We start from the raw sequence: 18,489 nt of genomic DNA on the forward strand, positions 1-18,489 counted from the left end.
AAACCAGATCTCCATTTAAGGCTGGAAACAGCCAGAAGTAAACATATATTCAGTCCTTTAAACACAGGACTGAACTCCTTTTGGAGTTTGTTCCGCGCTGTTCATTGTGTTTAGCTCTCTTAAAATTACAAATCTTGCAGTCAGAGAGACACAGAAACATTGAAATTTCTCACAAACCAAAACTCAAAATGAGAATTGTGGTTTGGCAGCTTTATAAAAACTCTGACAAATATGAGCTCATCTCTTTCACTGCCCCTGGTAGACTTAGGGAAGGATTCATTAGAAACCATGCGAGGAAGGAAGGAAGTGTGAGCTAAATGCAAAGCCACAATGATCTGGGAGGGCTCAAGGCCTCTCTCTGGATCAGGAATGACACCTCTGATTGCCAAAGATTTGAATCTGTGTATGGAACTGAATGTCTCATTTTGGGTTTGCTCCTGTGAACAAAAGATTCACTACTCCTTTGGGATGGGAGGGACCTGTGTCCTAATTTTCTTCTCAGACCCCCATCTTCCAAGGCCTGGCATGTTTAGTATTATTTCTGTTCACTACCCTAAAATGGAGGGGTTTTATTGCAGTGACTGAGTACCACCATCATTTTTCATCTGAACAATTGTTTATCAGACACAAAAACATAGTATTGTAATTTCAGTTCTGTTCAGGAAAAAGGTTACAAGACTAAAAAAAAAAACAAACAAAAACTAGAAAAATTACAGGAGAATGAATAACTTGTTCTATTTGAACAAGGGCTGAGGGATTTCTAATCTGCAAGAAACAAATGGGATGCTGGCTTGTAATTCAGCTCAAAGAGCAGGCCTGGTAAAATCTTATCAAAACAAAAAACAGAGCAGAGGATTTGTAAAGTTACTGTAGTGAAAGGGGAAAATGAGAGATGCACAACAGTGCAGAAATCATTCTTAGCACTGGCTGCAAATACCTTGAGTTGGAAGCTGAGACTTGTAGATAAGCAGCCCAAGCCAACAAGGGCATCCTGCACTCGCTGACGGTGCCTCTCTCCTGCAGGTCAATGGGAAGGATTTGTCCAAGGCCACGCACGAGCAGGCGGTGGAGGCTTTCAAAACAGCCAAGGAGCCCATTGTGGTGCAGGTGCTGAGGAGGACCCCGCGCTCCAAGGCCTTCCCTCCTGCTCATGACTCCCAGCTGGTGGATGTGGGCACCCAGACAGACATCACCTTCGAACACATCATGGCTCTGAGCAAGATGGGCTCTCCCACCCCTCCCGTCTCCGTGCTGGACCCGTACCTCCTGCCTGAAGAGTAAGTCACAGTTGTGAAGCCCTTGAAAAATCCTTGTGTTCCTTAGTATAGTTCACAAACTCACCTTCACTTGCTGGTGAACGTGTGCTCCCAGGAGCAGCCAGGATCCATACAACCATTCAGCCATAACTCACAGCATTTTCATTTTTCCTTCACATTAGCAAGCCATTACTCACATGAGTAATGCCACTGAGTCACAACATGGCCTCATAAAGCTCATTTTTTTTGCTGGCATTTGATGGATAAAGTTATTGCATTTTGTAATTCCTCTCACTGCCTCTTTGGGTTGCTTATGTTTTAACTTTATTTTTTATGGCTGCCATAAATTGTGTAATGCTAAGAGCCGCTACATTCTGTTCCAGCGTATTAATTACTTTATTATAACCCTGCAGCGCTGTTACTCAAATAAGTTGTTTTCTAGGGCTAAAATTACTTACCAGTGTTGTCAAGGATGTTTTAGAATCAAATTTTAATTATTGTTAATGGTAATTTGATGCTTTTGTACTTACAAATACAAATGACAATTATCTCCTGGCGCACACGCCCCCCGCCCTCACATGCTGTTCGAGAGGAAAACAGCTCCCCAAGGAACCCCTGCAAATTGCCTGTCATCCTGCCACGCATCTCCACAGGGAACAAGGGACAGAAAGGATTCTGACTGTCTCAGTTGCTGTGTGTCAGAGGCTGATGTGGTCAAGGCACAGCAGTACCTGGCTCTGGGGTGATCCTGCACACAGTGAGAGGCAGGATTGGTGTGCAGGACCACTCTGGGAGGGGAATTATCCATCAATACACACACACACCACCCCAGTGCACCTCTCTAGACATCCCTGTCAGCACTCCTAGGAAATAGGGTTTGGCTACAAACAGGCACTGATGCTGTGCTGCTCCTCAGTGGAGGAGCATGTTAACATTTCATGGCATGTTAACATTCCCACATTCAGGCAGGAACTGGGATTCTGTGTGCAGTGTCTGTTCCTTTCGTGACTCTGCTGATACTTGAAAGATGGTTCCAGCAGATATTCCTGCATGGCCACCTGTTCCCAGCCCATTGAAAATCCAAGCACAGCAGCACCATTTAGTGGAAATATTTGACAAAAGCCTGTATTTGAGCTTTCTTGCAGCGAACAAACAGCAGGGCTTAAGAGCACTGTGGAGAGGACATGATTATTCTTAGAGCCCTGACCCTGCACATCCCCAACCACATCTGTGAGAGGGATTTTCAGTACCTGCAACTTGCCAACTTCAAAACCAGTTACATTAGGAAAATGGCAAATATTAATTCCTGATTAATCATTTAGGATTAAAATCTTCCCTGTGAGGGGAGTGAAGCCATGAAACAGGTTTCCCAAAGAGGTGGTGGATGCCCATCCCTGAAAGTGTTCAAGGCCAGGTTGGATGGGGCTTTGAGCAGTCTGGTCTAGTGGAAGGTGTGTGTCCCTGCCTATGGCATGGGGGTTGAAAGTAGATGATCTTTAACGTCCCTTTCAAGCCAAACCAAACTGTAATTCTATGATTTAGGTTGCAACATGCCTGCATTCTTCCAGCTCAGCCCTATCAACTTCATAATGCTCCTTAATCATGAGACAGATACAAACTCCTGGCATCAGCAGCATCCTTACTCAGAGCTGGAGATGTTGGTCTTCCCCACACAGCCCATCTCGTGGCTATCCCGACATGTGAGAGCAGGCAGGCAGCTGTTCCAGTATCCTGTCACCCAGCATGTGCAAGCAAACAGTCATTTTTCCTAATGCTTCCTCTAACTTCTCCGAATCCCATCCAGATTAATCTACCCTGCCTCTAACAACTTGGGTATTTTAGCCAATTAGCAGATGCTGTTACATAAATAGCCTCAGAGATGTATCTAGTTAACAGAGAATTAAAGGGAGTTTACTTTCACTGCAGAAAAGAATTCCAGCACAGAAAACAGTGATCACAAGAGCATCACACTGCTTGAACTTCCAAAGTATAGACAATGAAAGTGTGGGAGAGCTGAAGCTGTAAAAAGCAGCAGGCTGTCCTCTTGCAATACATACAATTTTTGTTTAAAACACTTAGTGGTCTAGATGGTGTAGCATTTAGAATTAAGCACATGCAACTCCTTGGTGTGGTGATTAGTCCATCATGGTCATGATTGCTCCTTAGGAGCTTGGAATGCATTAACATGCTCATTAGAGCACTGAGTGCTGTCCTAAAACATACCTTTTTTTTTTTCCAGCCATCCATCAGTGCATGAATACTATGATCCAAATGACTACATGGGAGGAATTCATCAAGAAATGGACCGGGATGAGCTGGAATTAGAGGTACTTGCTCTGATTTACTGATAGTTTAGCATGTGCATGTCTTGGTCCTTGTATTGCACATAAAGTGAAAAGACATTTCAAAGCAGATATTTGGGATAACATTGCTCACCGGTGACTTTGCAGCTGCAAACCTTGCTGGTACCTTTAGCAGTTCATTGAACTGTGAGCCAGGGACTGATGATCTTCAGCCAACAAATTACCATAAATAATGAAGTCATTGATTCCATTAATTAAATTCCGTGTAACTGTGCTGATTTAGGCTTTCTGAAAGACTCTGCTGAGTGGCAGGACCTGTTCCACATAACCACAGCAAAAATGTGTGAGTTTCTCTTAAATATTCCCCAGCTGAGAAACAGATGTTCTTGATCATACAGTTTAGAAGTATGCTAAGTTTACAAGACAAGACCAGGATAGATTTGCCACTATACTAAGCTGTCCCTCCCTTTTTCATTACTTAAAAGTGACATATGTATATATATGAAATTACAGATAATAAAAGCTGAACCAGTCACTAAAGTATGCAAGTCCATTTTCCTGCCAAATCTTTAAAAGTCACTTTTGCTTTTAGCACTTGTATATCCCATCAGAAGTTCATCTTCAGTTTTCTCATGCTTAAATAACTTGCTCCCAGCCATTCAGAGCACAGCACATAAATTGTGGGCCACAGTTCTGCAAGATACTTAAGCAGTACTGACCCAGTGAAGTGTTTTTAATCATTTGCAATAAATAGCAGTAAAATATCCCAATACTTATAAACACTGCCAGCTATGTCTGACCCAGCTAATCTATCCAAGATATCAAGTGAATAGTTTACCCTTAGCTGGCTTGCACTTCTGATTTCTTAGATCCTGGTCCTGCTAACACCTATTTGTCAAAGCAGGCAATGCTGACCTGCCTGTAGCTCTGTTTAAATCAGGGGTGGATTTATCAGCAGCTTCAGTGAGAGCAGAGTTCAGTCGTTCTATGAGCACGAAGTTGTTCCCTCCTGTAAAAGTGTTTGCAGGATCAAGGACTAAAACCCCATAAAAAAGTTTGCAAGCTGTTTTCAGATTCTGCAGATCTGGTAGCAATTCATCTCTGTATACAAACCTAAATCAAAGGCAGGGTGAAATCAAAGTGCCAGTAAAACAAATGCTACTTAGCAGACTTCAAGGCCTCACTTTTCAAACAAGGGCCTTTTTTTCTCTTATATAAAAACAAATACAGTATAGATTTGAGTCTTAAAGGAAAATGTAGAACAAATCAGTGTTTTCTACCAGTGTCTTTCCAAAATCTATTTTTTAGGAAATCTAATATTGTGGATAAGTTATATTGCTTCCATTAAAAGGTCAACCAGTTGAGCTGAAAACAGTTTAAAAACACACACTCCAGTAGCCAAACGTTAATATGCCTTAAACCACAGCATTAATAATTTTGACATTGATATAGTACTTGATGGCAAAAGGTGATCAGCTCAGTAACACAGGGAGATGAACATTAGAAAAGTCTCTGTACCCTAATAGTATTTCTTAAAAACCACTAAAGATTCCTGTTCAAATTATAAAGACTATGATCAATGGTAAGGTCAAAGTGCTAACAGGGACTCAACTGGCTGGTTGCTTTTTCGTTTGCCTTTTGATAGATATGTTTTAAAAGACCACAAAGGCACTGTTTCATTGACTGCAGCAGGAATGTCGAAAGTAAGAAAGCCATCAAGTCAGACTTCTGGGTTTCTCTGTCCATAAAATGTGCTTTGAATTTAAATCAGAAGCTCCTCATCTAAACTTTTATGGTCTGTAGCTGACTGGTTAGTGATTTGTAACAAGTAAACAAGACAAAAAAGGTGAAATACCCAAGTTCACAACAAGCTTCTAATGTAAATATCCATAGGAAGGAATTTATGTTGGCAGTATTGCTGAGATGCCAAAATTGTATTCTTGGTTTTCTCTCTCAACATTTATCTTAAAATTGATGACTCAGAGGTAACTGCCATATATTCCTTATTACAAAAATAAATAAATACCCTTTCTTTTCTTTAGAAGTTTACATGTCACAAGTAAAGAGGGACTAAATCCTGAACTCCTGTTTTATTATAAATTAAAAGTACATTCATTCTTCATGGAGGCCCAGCTAGAAGTCATTTCAGGCTCATAAAGGAAGAATAATGTCACTCCAGGATTCCCCAGCAGTGTTATGCATTAATATGTTTATTCAAACAAGTCTGGCCAGCTGTCAGACACAGCCCAAGCCAGGGCTCTCTCAGTGTAACTTTCTCACATTACAAAGGAGAACATTCTACATCAAAAAGGGGCTTGTTCCCTCCCTTTTGACTTTCTGTCTTCACCCTTTCCAATATGCAACTTGTATGTAGGTCTTCCTTCTTTCCAAGTAGAGAACTGAACTCAGCTGAGTGGTTGGTTGAGACTCAGTAGAGCTTGAAGATGAAAACACGAAATGTTTGGTAACTGCTGAGATATTTCCTTCTGATGCTCTCACTCAGCCTTGGACAGACATGAAGTGCTCATGTCAAAAAGCTGAAGGAGGACAACAGATTCATTCAAAGAGCTTTTTGCCCACCTGGTGCACAGCTCCCAGTGTTCCCAGCATGAAACCACAACAGCTGATCAGCCAAAAAATGAACATACCAAGTGACCGAACCTGTGCTTCAAAATCTGAAATTAAGACTTTGCTGCTTTAGGAAACCATAAATAAAATCTGAGTACCAGGTTCTCAAGCTCTCCCCTTCGCTACACTTTGCTGCTTTGGTTGAAATCTTTCTTTTACTTCTCCAATAATCTGTTTGCAGGGGAGGGGAGGAGGTAACTGTCTGAACGTGGGAATTGGTAGGCTGCATCACAGGCACTCTGCAATTTTTATTCCGTCCTGGTTGTAAAGCATTTCAAAGCATCTTTTATGTGAATACATTTTTTTCTCTATGAAAACTCCCTCTCTGCAGGGAGTTGCACAGATCAGGAGCTTCTCAAGGCATTGCTGTGTCTCTGAATACAAAGGACTGCAGCCCAGGCCTGCTTCAGGCAGTGATTGAATATGTAAAGGTTTAAAAAGCTTCACAGCTGTACTTTCTAAGGCAAATATTTGTATGTTCTTTGTTTGGAACAAATGCAAAAGTGGTGAAACATTTCAGCTTGCTCACAAGCCAGCACTGAAAGGCTGTCCTTCCTTAGTTCTCTGGAGGGCTTAAACCTGGCCTTAATATCTCATACTGCATGAGAAAGGTCTAAATCATGGACCACTGCCCATCTGCTTGGCAGAGAGCCTGGGCATCCTTCAAGTTATCCTACTATCACAAACATCTTTTCATCAGGGTGAGAAACACTTTTCTTTAGCCTTTCCCAGCACCACTGATGACTAAAGCTGGTCCAGTCTCTGTGGTCTGTCATAGAATGACCATCATAGAGCTGAGTGGGCACAGAAATCTCCAGAGAGATTTTTGCTTCTTCTCTAGGGCAAAGAATTTTGGAAAGAAAATGTGGTTTATAAAATTTTCTCCTCTGAAGAGCAGAAGAGTGGAGTTTTTGCTTTTTACCCATGGTGAAAAGCACATTTATGTGAAAATACTAAGTGTAAAGATCCCTTTCTTAGGTTCAAGACAGCAAGAACAAGATTTTTCCTCCTGCTGTACCAAGGTCAGTTGCTAAAAAGTGGTGATGAGGCCTCACACAGTATAAAAGGAAATAGTTCTTTATTTCCCTGACATTCTTTTCTCTGTGAAACCTATTAATGGAATAGCAAAAAAGTGGGCCCTGCTGGTCAGGTATGTCAGAGGTCAGCACAGAAAAAAATCCTACCACATTTCACAGAGAGAGGGAAGGGACAGAGTACTTACCCTGCAAGCTGTGGGTAAGGCTTTGTCAATGTTTGAACTTTTTTTACCCATCTCTGTCCTCTCATTTCAGATTTCTACTGCTCATTTCTGTCTTGTTAGAGAAAGGACTTTGATTTTTATAAATTTGCAGGCAGGCCATAATTCTAAATCAGCAGTATAATAATTCAATAATCCTTTGCAAATGAAGGATCTTCTGAGCTTATAGAGGTTAATTTACTATTATCACTTGCTCCTAATTCATTATTATGAGTAGTTGCAGGTATAATGTCATAGGGCACGTTCATTTCATCTTGTCTTCGTGCAAATGCCATATGGATTTCAGCAACCAGCTCTTTGAGCCCTCCTTGGCTCTGCATTTGATGAGGAGCCAATAACCTTTCAGACAGTTCTCTTGCACAAACTATTTTGAAAGAGCATCCAAATCCTCCTCTGGAACGTCTCTCAAAATGTCACTTTTACCTGATCTGAAGAAGCAGAGTTGAATCATCTGCGAGCGTAAAAATTGTCATAGATGAAATTCTTACATTTATCACATTAACACAGCCCTGACATTCCCACACTTTGTGGGTTCCACCGTTGCCTGCCAGCTGGTTTCTGCGGTTCCAGACCAGGTGTTGAACAACCTCAGTGTCTCCCTTCTGCAGGGCTGGTGGCTGAGGGGTTTATACAGTTCATTTCAATAGTATCTGAGCCCCGGCTGAGCACTAAATACACTTTCATCTCCAGACTAATCCGGTGCCTGGCAGAGGCTCTGGAAGCAGTCCAGCAGCAGGAGCACAGAACCATTGAGAGCTGGCAGGATCAGGCCCCTGAGCTGCCCAGAAATGCAGCCCTTGAGACAGAACAGTAAGAACTGGCAAGTCCTGTGGCGTTGCAAACACATCAACTCACACCTTCGAAGTTCTCTAGGCCCACATTAATTCCTCTCATTTAATCATTTCCTGATGCATTTACACAAGCTGCCATAAAACCTGTATTTGTAGGTGCCAGTTTTCTGTTTTCCCCTTTTCATGTATCTCTGCATTACACAGGCTCACCTCGGAATATGGAAAAAAAGCCTTTGCTTTGAAGACCCTGGTGTTGATTCTTCAACTCCAACTGGAATTGCACACTTTTATCTCTCAAATATTTCAAACTTTTATGATTGCATTAAAACTTCCCTGACACAAAGACCCGTAGAAAGCAGCTGTTCCTGTCTTTGAATTCATAAAATTATCATGTTTGGGTAGCATCAAACCCACTTACTCTATTCCCACCAAGGACTAGAGGGATTCTACCCAAGAGTAAGTCTGTCAACTAATTACTCATAAAAATTCAGGTTCTAAACACCTGCTCTATAAATATTTTGTTTGCTCTGGCTTTTTTTGTTCTTTATTTGTGTGTTTTTAAACAACTATCTTTTTTCCTTTTAAAATATATATATTATTTAATTTACCAGATGATTTATTACCTTCCAGTATATCACAGGTGGTGTCTCGGAGGGTACATTTTAAATGCAAATCCATACTTTATTTTTAATTATGATACCCTTTATAGTTGTACACTATTGGAAAAACACCTATTGTTTAGTCAAAATAGGTGGCAGGTAAATGAAACAGCCTGCTCCCTGCTTTCCTTCAACTCCTAAAGGTGCTGGCAAGTGTTTGTGGTTACACAGGATGTATTTAAATAATGGCCAAAGTCACCATATTTTTCTGTTTGTTTTGGGGGGAATGTTAACATTATATGTATATTTTTTCACTGCCAGTATGACAAGCAATAGAATGAACAGCATTAGTTTCTTGCCACCATTTCATTACCATGTTTTCAAATCAGTAAAGTACATAAAAACATTCCTGAAGACATGAAATACTTTTGTTAAGTATGCAGGGAACATGGGAATCATTCTAGACCTGAATCAGGCCCAATCCACAAACCCAATCCCACCTCATCCCCAGTTCACTCCATGATTAAGTGCAGGATAAACACCTTGGCTGCAGTGGCATTCCCAAGGATCAGCTGAGATCAGAATTGAATCCACTTGATCTCATCTTTTCTGGATGAGAAGAATGGAAGATGGAAGAATCTCCATCTCCTCTCTAGAAAGTTTTAGAAATCTGAAAAAAAAAAAAAAAACACCACTATTAAAGCATTGTGTTCAAACCTTTAAGTAACAAAAGAGGGAGAAAAAGCGCAGCAGTTCACCATGGATACTATTGATTGAAACCACTTAAATACCAGCTGAAATGTCACTGACATTTACAGCTACGTTTCTTTAGGGGGAAAAAAAAAAAAAAAGACGAGAAATTACACATGTTGACAAGTAAATAACACGAGATTGCTGATCTTGGCAGCTGTCATCCAGACGCGCCGATAAATTATTCACATCAGCTCGTTTTATTGTCTTGCCCCTTCCAAATGGCACAGCGTGGGTCGCAACAGAGACGTGCAGGGATGAGGAGTTGTGTTATCAGGACTTTTCCACTGGAGCAATGGGTCCAAGCACAAACACGTGGTGGAGGGTCTGTCCTGGGGCTGGGACAGGCCTCGATCCTCCTCTTCCTCAGTCTCTGTCCCTATGCCTGGTCCCACTTTTTCCCTTCAGCCCCACAGCTGTCTCCTCAGGAATTCTTCCTGGCAAAAGAAACATAGAGGAAGAACACGTATTTTTAAGATGCTTAAACATCTCCAAGACTAACAGGACCACCATGACCTGCTGAAACCAAACCCTTGAAAGATACTGAAGTGCTTATTATATTTCTATTACCAATACCAAATGCTTTGCTGAGAATATATTGATCTCCAGTCACATTTCTGAGAAACTTATTAGATCATCTTATGAAAATTATACAGTTTAAGGTAATAGAGCATTATATTTTTCTCTGAAAAGCCAGAGAATTTCCCTGCTTATAAGGAAATATGTATCAGCTGTGACAAATATTGAAATCATACTTTATAAGTATTTTAGCCTTTGAAGTCTTACCACAACATGAAATATAGGTAATTTTTCTTCCTTAAGATCAATAAAAGGTCTAATTTTAAAATGACTTCATATTGATTGAAGGGTCAAAAATGCCCCAGGTATTGATTGTCTGCATATAATCGCGTTTTGCTCAGTAAGTTAACCTCATCTACAAGTGAAATGAAAAGAGATCCACTATATCACTTAAGCAAAATATTTTCATTGTATTTGAAAAATTGCTTCCATCAGTCACTGGTGTCTCACTGACGGTGTATTTTCCTTTATCTCTCTTTTTTTAAACCCCAGGAAGTCGATTTACATAGAGTGAACAGCCAGGACAAGCTTGGCCTCACTGTCTGTTACAGGACCGATGATGAAGATGACATGGGGATTTATGTGAGTGAGGTAAGATTGAGCTGATTTCCATAAGATACAATTTGTCTTTTAAACTTGATTGTTGGGCATTTAAGACATTTGTCTTCTGTTTTTACCATGTTAGAAAAAACAGCCAGAGTGCAGTAATTTGAAGAAATCTAATTGTTTTCCTTTTCTCCAAAGTCCTGCACCCACTGAAGTCAAACTTGGTTATATATACATTTAGTGTTCATTTTCCCCCAACACAGTCTCAGCATTCAATTTCAGATAATGCCTTCAAAGTATTTTTAATATATTCCCTCTATTAGTTTTTGTTCTTAATTATTCCGGAATCAGTACAAATTATTAAAAAAAAAAATCCACACATTCTCATTTGCAAATATTTGAGGTCCATTTGTCTCTTTTTGCTCCCTTCCACGAAATAAGTAGCATTTTATACATCAACTTTTTATCATACAGATCTCTAACAAAATTAATAGCAGCAGTTTGGGGAAAGAAACTCATAACTAAATCTAAAATCTTCCATTAAAATGGCCCGCTTAGCAAATAATCCTTCCTGTTCTGTATGCAAAAACTGGTTCTAATCAGAGCACTGTGTGAAGCAAAGTGTTAAAATTTGAGTTAACTTGATACCAGGCAAATGTGATAAACCTACATTCCCTGAAGATGCGGCTCAGGATGCTCAGAAACGTTTTGGGATTGACTTGATCATTTTAATTTGCATTTCACTTTGTCTGACATGAGCAGGGAGAAGTCCTGTAGTCACTGGGGCAGATGTGACAAGCACGGGTGGAGCAGCAATGACAGGCACACTGGTTACACCATCAGTCATGTTACCAACACTGGGGAAGCAAATCCTGAGCTCCCAAACCTGCAGAGCACTCACAGTTCCCTTGTTTTGTAGATCGATCCCAACAGCATCGCTGCCAAGGACGGGCGGCTCCGGGAAGGGGATCGCATTATTCAGGTACGTGTGTGGAGGGTTCCAGGCCTGCTGACACGGGATAATTCAGTTCCTGCCCTCAATAACAAGGCTCTGCACGTGCCATGCAGAGGGATGGAACAGCATCTCATGTCCTAACCAACACTCTTGCCCTACACTTGTCTGCACAAGGCTGGAGATGTGCACGTGGGCTGTGCCCAGCCCGTGCAGCACCGGGGTCTGTCCAGATCCCAGCAGTTCTGCCAAGCTCATCCCAGCAGCACACAAGTGTCCCTGGGAGAACATCTCATGGTGTTGCTCTTTTCTTTCAAAGATCAACGGCATAGAGGTGCAGAACCGAGAGGAAGCTGTGGCACTTCTGAGCAGTGAGGAGAGCAAGAATATCTCCTTGCTTGTGGCAAGACCAGAAATTCAGGTACTGTAGCAACGACAAAAAAAACACTCTACTTGAGTCTTAATTAAAACAGTTGCTATTTTGTAGAAAGCAGTTCTTTCAAAGAATTCTGACCTACCTAAGTCTACCAATCTATCTGAAACCGTATTATAGTATATATATGACCAGTTTGACTGGACTTATATTTGGTCTAAAATAATGGAATTCAGCAGTCGTGGTACTTATATGTATATATTTTATATTAAAGTTCAATTTCTAAGACATTTAGTGATTTATATGTGCTGCAATGCTATTACAAACATCAGTGCAAGGTATTATGAATGGTTTTAAGCCCCAGTTTTGAAGAACATCCTGAACTCTAACTCCTACAGCCATCGATTATTCATTCATTAAAACACCTATTATTTAGCCCTGCATACACCACCTCTTAAAGCAGTTGAACACTGTCAAGAAGCCTCCTCAGCTATAATAAAAGGTTGAACCAGATCCCTTTGTAGAGCAGGGATTAGCACAACAAAGGTGCTGAACAAACAGCCAGGAGCATTATTGTTTGATCTGTCTCTGCTCCTGGTGCTGTGGGAGCAGCCCTTGCCAGGGCACCTGGAGACACAGGGTCAGGATCATCACTGTCCTGTTAGCCTGGAAGTTTCTGATCTCTCCCATAGAGATAATTGGGGATGGGAGTAAAAAAGTCCTACAGACCCCAGCCAGATTTTCCCTCTGGCCCTTGATGCTGCCTCACAAGTGTTGTGTTCAAGCTTTGGGCTCAGAGCGTTTTTATACATCCTAATCAAGTTGTGCAAAAACCAAAACAGCCCCAACTCTTAGAATTATTTCCATGGATGAAGAGGCTGGAGTTTTATCACATGTAAAGGGCTGTTGAAGATAAAACCATGCTGTTGGAGATGGAGGCAGCTGTGGGGGGAGGTAGGACAGTCAATACCCACACTTAGCACAGGGACACGTGTGCTCCTTCTCAGGACACGGCAGCACTGTCACAGGAAGGAATCCCCTGAGATTTCCCAGTCACTTTCCACAAAGAAAAATCTAATTTATGTCAGTCTTCATTCTTTTGACAACAATTGGTTTGTTTTTTCCCTCCCTTTTCACATAGCTGGATGAAGGATGGATGGATGATGACAGAAATGATTTTCTGGATGACTTGCACATGGACATGTTAGAGGAACAGCACCACCAGGCAATGCAATTTACTGCCAGCATGCTTCAGCAGGTACTGCCCTTCTGGTGTGCAGTGCTGTCAAACTTCCCACTGCACTCAATATTCCAATACTGAGCTTGGCTGAATACACTTGGCGTGTCTCAAGTGACACTAAGTCAAGATCAAGGCAAAAGGACTTCATGTAAAATGAGAATATTACATAGCTATCCACAACTTCATCTCAGGGAGCAAAATGTTTTAAAATGTTACCTTTTGTGCTTTGCCCCTTACAAAACACAGTCACAGTTCTTAGAAATCCACTGTGGTCACTGAGAGAAGTACTGGGTGTGTGGTGGATAGAGCAGGCAGAGAGCTGGGGTTTAGAATTTCCTGTTTGATATGCATACAGACTGAGAACAGCCTGCCTCCCAAAACCTGAAAATCCAAATGGAGAACTCAGGCAAATTACTGAAGTAAGATCTACATGAGGGGAGAAAGGCAAAGAAAAAGGTTTTACACAGCAAAGCTTGTGCATGGCCACAGATTTGGGCCTGTATTCCCCATTGTTGTGCCATGATCAAAGCAGTTCTTGAACAGTTTTTCAATTTTTGTCTAGAGTTTTTTCTAAACCTTTCTAAAACTCTACGTCCTCTGTGGCATCCACATTTAGTGCAGAGACATGCTCTCAATTTGGCACTGCTGTGGAACTGGATATTGCTGTGCAATTAAGTGGGAGAAGAAACATTTCAAAATTTGTGGTTTACCATCATTGCTACATAACTGAAACACAGACCTCAGGTTCTTCTGAAAGGGGCATCCACAGCAGGCTGAGGGCTTGGTCACCATTTCTATGAGTTCTTAATAATATTCCTTCCATGCAAGACAAAGATGCAAAAAGTATAAAAAGCAACAGATTAAGAAAACAATTAAAAAATAAACACCCTGAAATATTTTGTGTCCTTGCAGTAATTCCTCTTTCTGTTTTGTTGTTAGAAGAAGCATGAGGAGGACGGAGGTACCACGGACACAGCCACTATTTTATCCAACCAGCACGAGAAGGACAGCGGCGTGGGGCGCACGGACGACAGCACCCGCAACGACGAGAGCTCCGAGCAGGAGAACAACGGGGACGATCACACCACGTCCTCCAACACCCTGGGCAGCCAGAAGAAGCTGACGTACAGCCACGACACCCTGGGGAGCGGCGATATGCAGTTCAGCAACGAGTCGTTTATCTCGGCCGACTGCACAGACGTCGACTTCCTCGGCATCCCCGTGGACGAGTGCGAGCGGTTCCGCGAGCTGCTGGAGCTGAAGTGCCAGGTGAAGTCTGCCAACCCTTACAGCCTCTACTACCACAACAGCACCCTGGACATGAGCAAAAGCGACCAGGAGAGCGTGGACAGGGAGCTGGAGATGCTGAACGAGGAGCTGCGCAACATCGAGCTGGAGTGCCTGAACATCGTGAGGGCTCACAAGATGCAGCAGCTGAAGGATCAGTACCGGGAGCCCTGGATGCTGCACAACAGCGGCTTCCGCAACTACAACACGAGCATCGACGTGCGCAGGCACGAGCTCTCGGACATCACGGAGCTCCCGGAGAAGTCTGACAAGGACAGCTCGAGCGCCTACAACACCGGGGAGAGCTGCCGGAGCACACCCCTCACGCTGGAGATCTCCCCCGACAATTCCCTGCGCAGAACTGCGGAAGGCGTTAACTGTCAAGGTAACGAGGGGGCAGCGGCACATAATGCCTCCCAAAAGAATTTGTTTGCCGGCTCGGAAAGCCACGAATCCAGCGCTGGTAAATGCCACGCCTCTGCTAAAGATCCCGACCTCGGCAAGCAGCTGGAGAGCAAGGAGAGAAAAGCCAGTGATGGAAGCAAAAGCCCTACACACGGTCAGAAGCCTTCTGGCTCCTACACGTCCCCGTATCACCACTCTCCGTATAAACACGCTCATATCCCTGCCCACGCCCAGCACTATCAGAGCTACATGCAGCTGATCCAGCAGAAATCCGCCGTGGAGTATGCCCAGAGCCAGATGAGCCTGGTGAGTATGTGCAAAGACTTCAGCTCGGGCCAGAGCGAGCCGAGGATGGAGTGGAAAGTCAAGGTCAGGAGCGACGGGACCCGGTACATCACCAAGAGGCCGGTCAGGGACAGGCTGCTGAGGGAACGCGCCATAAAGATCAAGGAGGAGCGCAGTGGGATGACCACTGATGATGATGCCATAAGTGAGATGAAGATGGGCCGTTACTGGAGCAAGGAAGAGCGGAAGCAGCATTTGGTGAAGGCGAAGGAGCAGAGGAGGAGGCGTGAGTTTATGATGCAGAGCAGGTTAGAGTGCTTAAAGGAGCAGCAAGGTGCGGAAGAAAAGAAAGAGATGAACATCATTGAACTGAGCCACAAAAAAATGATGAAGAAGAGGAATAAAAAAATATTTGACAATTGGATGACAATCCAAGAACTGCTAACCCACGGAACAAAGTCACCGGACGGCACACGGGTGTACAATTCCTTCCTGTCAGTGACTACTGTATAATCACCAGTGCTAAATTATGTACATAAAACACTACCATTGGGGTAGGAATCAATGCCTCGTTCAATGTGGCAAGATTTTTGTATATAAGATACAGTCACCAGTTTATAGTTCAAATACTGAACTCTGCAACTGTGGGTGCCAGGATCTCCATTATAAAGTGGAGAGGAAGCTTGCCCATCTCCTTCAAAGGCAATATTAGCAGTGCTTTTTGGAATACTGATTGTACTTTTTTACTTGTTACCTTTTACATGAAGTGTTTAAATATCAGAAATGTATTAACCATACTTACACAGGTAATTTGCTTAAACTATATTCATATTAAAAGGTACCCGTGCTTCTCTTAACCTAAAAAAAATGCAAGAAACCCACAAGAGCAACTGCACTTATGTATTTTTTTTTGAAACCATATTTTGTGATATTATTTTGCTGTTGTTCACTTCTACACAGTGTTGTTTATCAATACTTAGCTCAAGGTTTAAACTCAGAGTCATTCTGTTGTAATATTTAACATTTATCAAACAGCAGTTTTTAGAGTTATGCTCAACATTTAAACATTTTTCTTTTTAAGGTTTCTGAAGAAAGTATATAGGTTTCATCTGAAAAGCCTGAGGCAAAGTACACTATACTGCAGCTTTAAAGGATTTTAAAGCATGTTTGCAAATGTTGCAACCTATTGAAGAAACGTGCATGTACAGCTAATTTGTTTATATACGACAGTTTGTGGAATTTGAAAAGCCCATGGTAGTAACTGTTTGCTTTATAGATTTGAATGTATTGAATTATAAAAGCAGTTTCATGAAATCATCATTAGCTACAAACGTTAACAAGTAAAATGAAGTAAAATAAATTATTGTTTTATATTTCAAACTACTTTAAATTCTTTTTGTTCCCTTCTGGTTTCACCACCAAGAATATTCTTTCTCAGCGTAGCTCCCATGCTGCAGAAATGCCTGGACACCCAGTAGAACCAAACCTGAGGGAATAATCAGCATCCTGACTTTGGGGGGAGTTTGGATTAAGGTTTTCTTGAGGGAAGGAGAGATGGAGGGAAGAGGCAAGGAAGAAGTGCAAGGACCGCCAAGAGCAGAACCAAGCAATGCTTATCTTCAACTCACAAGGTATTTAAGATGAACTGTAAGAAAGAAATAGGACTTCTACTCTCCTGATTTGCTGTGGTTTGTGGTTGGTTAGCAGTATATAAGACCCACCTACAGACTTTGGTGTGGGTGTACATTAAAAACAGACAGTACATAATTTAAAGCATATATAAGTTATAGCAAATAAATATATGAATTAAAAGAGATGGTGAAAAAAGACAAAGTGGTGTCAAAGAGGTATCACACTTCTTTTTTTCTTTTTCTGATTAAGAATTCAGATATAAATTGGAATGTCATGCTGGATCAGGTGATGTACACTCATGAATAGCTTCAAGATTCCCCATCCCCTTTTCCCTTGAAAACTTGCTTCGAAAGCCTTCTAAGTTTTTGTTCTGGACTCTTCTGTCATAACTATACAAAACAAAAATTAAAATCTTGCTGATAGAAGTAAAAAGTTAGAAGGGGAGAGATTAACAGCTTCTTGGTGCCTGTTCTGTCTGTCGCCAACAAGGAAACAACAGATTTGTTCGGGGGTTTTTCCCCTCCCTCTGTGGGCTAGCACTGAATTGCCATTGAATGTGTGTCTGCCATACTCCACAGTAAACTTCTACATACCCGAAAATGCACTTTCAGCCCACGTAATCTGGCACTCATGTCAATAAGCCTCTGCAAATTTATCTTCAAACTCTTTTATTTTCCTCTGGGATAAAGTGCTAGTCCTACTGTAGCCTGTGAAAGATTTTTGTATTGACTTTGTTCGAGCCGGGATTTCACCTGACGTACACCAGCCATTATCATCACAAGTGGTACAGTGGGAAGAATACAGGATTTGCACACACACTGCTTTCAGTGTAAGACATTTTCTATCTCAAATCTGCTTTTCTCTGAGTTCGTGTTCTGTTCATCCCAACTGCAGGCATGAGAGTCATAGCAAAATACTAAAGCACACAGACTCAGCAGCACAGGCAGAGCTCTGATTAGTGTGGAATAAAAATTCTTAAAGCAGGCATGAAAGAACGGTTAAACCATCTTTAGTCTAGATAGGTTTAAATACTAAATCTACTCTAAATACTGGAGTAAGATTTGAAATGTTCTAATAAATAATTATCATCAAGGTGTTCCTCATGAAAACAGTCTCCTTTGGATTAACCTCACAGTTAATGGCACCAGTTGCATAAATGCTGAGCATTGTATAAATGTGTGTAACAGCAGAAACGTATTTGGGAATTCAAGTGTGATGTGCAGAAGTTACACCAAAGCATCAACAGTATAAAATTTACATTCTTTAAGATGTTGAAATAAAAGTATTGGCCAAGAATTACTCTCACACCTTTTGAGTTTTTCCTCCCTAAACAGTTGTTGCTATTTTTGGACAGTTAAAAATCACCTCTATCCTCCAGCACTATGATTTATGAATTAGCATCAGTTCACAGAATCCATCAGTTATCCTGGAAATCTGAAGAAAAGCTTTGCAAATTGCAGATCTTCCTTTTCCTTTTTCAGTTATCATCACACTTTTCATTTGCCCTATCAAAGTGCTTAATGTGGTGTTGAAAAGGGAGATTTGGGGTCCTTTTACTACCTGCAAGAACACATTGGAAATGACCACTGTGTTTAGTCCAAACTT

General features: G+C 41.7%; 1 protein-coding gene across 1 annotated transcript; it reads left to right on the forward strand.

Annotated features, from left to right (window-relative positions):
• Positions 1-1,020: 1,020 nt before the first annotated feature.
• PDZRN3 (PDZ domain containing ring finger 3) lies at positions 1,021-18,177 on the forward strand. The gene is made up of 7 exons (XM_039389655.1): positions 1,021-1,277; positions 3,496-3,583; positions 10,657-10,755; positions 11,630-11,692; positions 11,982-12,083; positions 13,177-13,293; positions 14,215-18,177. The coding sequence occupies exons 1-7, from the start codon at positions 1,207-1,209 to the stop codon at positions 15,763-15,765; spliced, it is 2,091 nt and encodes a 696-aa protein (XP_039245589.1). The 5' UTR covers positions 1,021-1,206; the 3' UTR covers positions 15,766-18,177.
• Positions 18,178-18,489: the final 312 nt, after the last annotated feature.

The sequence above is a fragment of the Pipra filicauda genome, unplaced genomic scaffold (genome assembly GCF_003945595.2).
Source record: "Pipra filicauda isolate LSUMZ 115617 unplaced genomic scaffold, ASM394559v2 scaffold756_size108762_pilon, whole genome shotgun sequence".
NCBI classification, from domain to species: Eukaryota; Metazoa; Chordata; class Aves; order Passeriformes; family Pipridae; genus Pipra; species Pipra filicauda.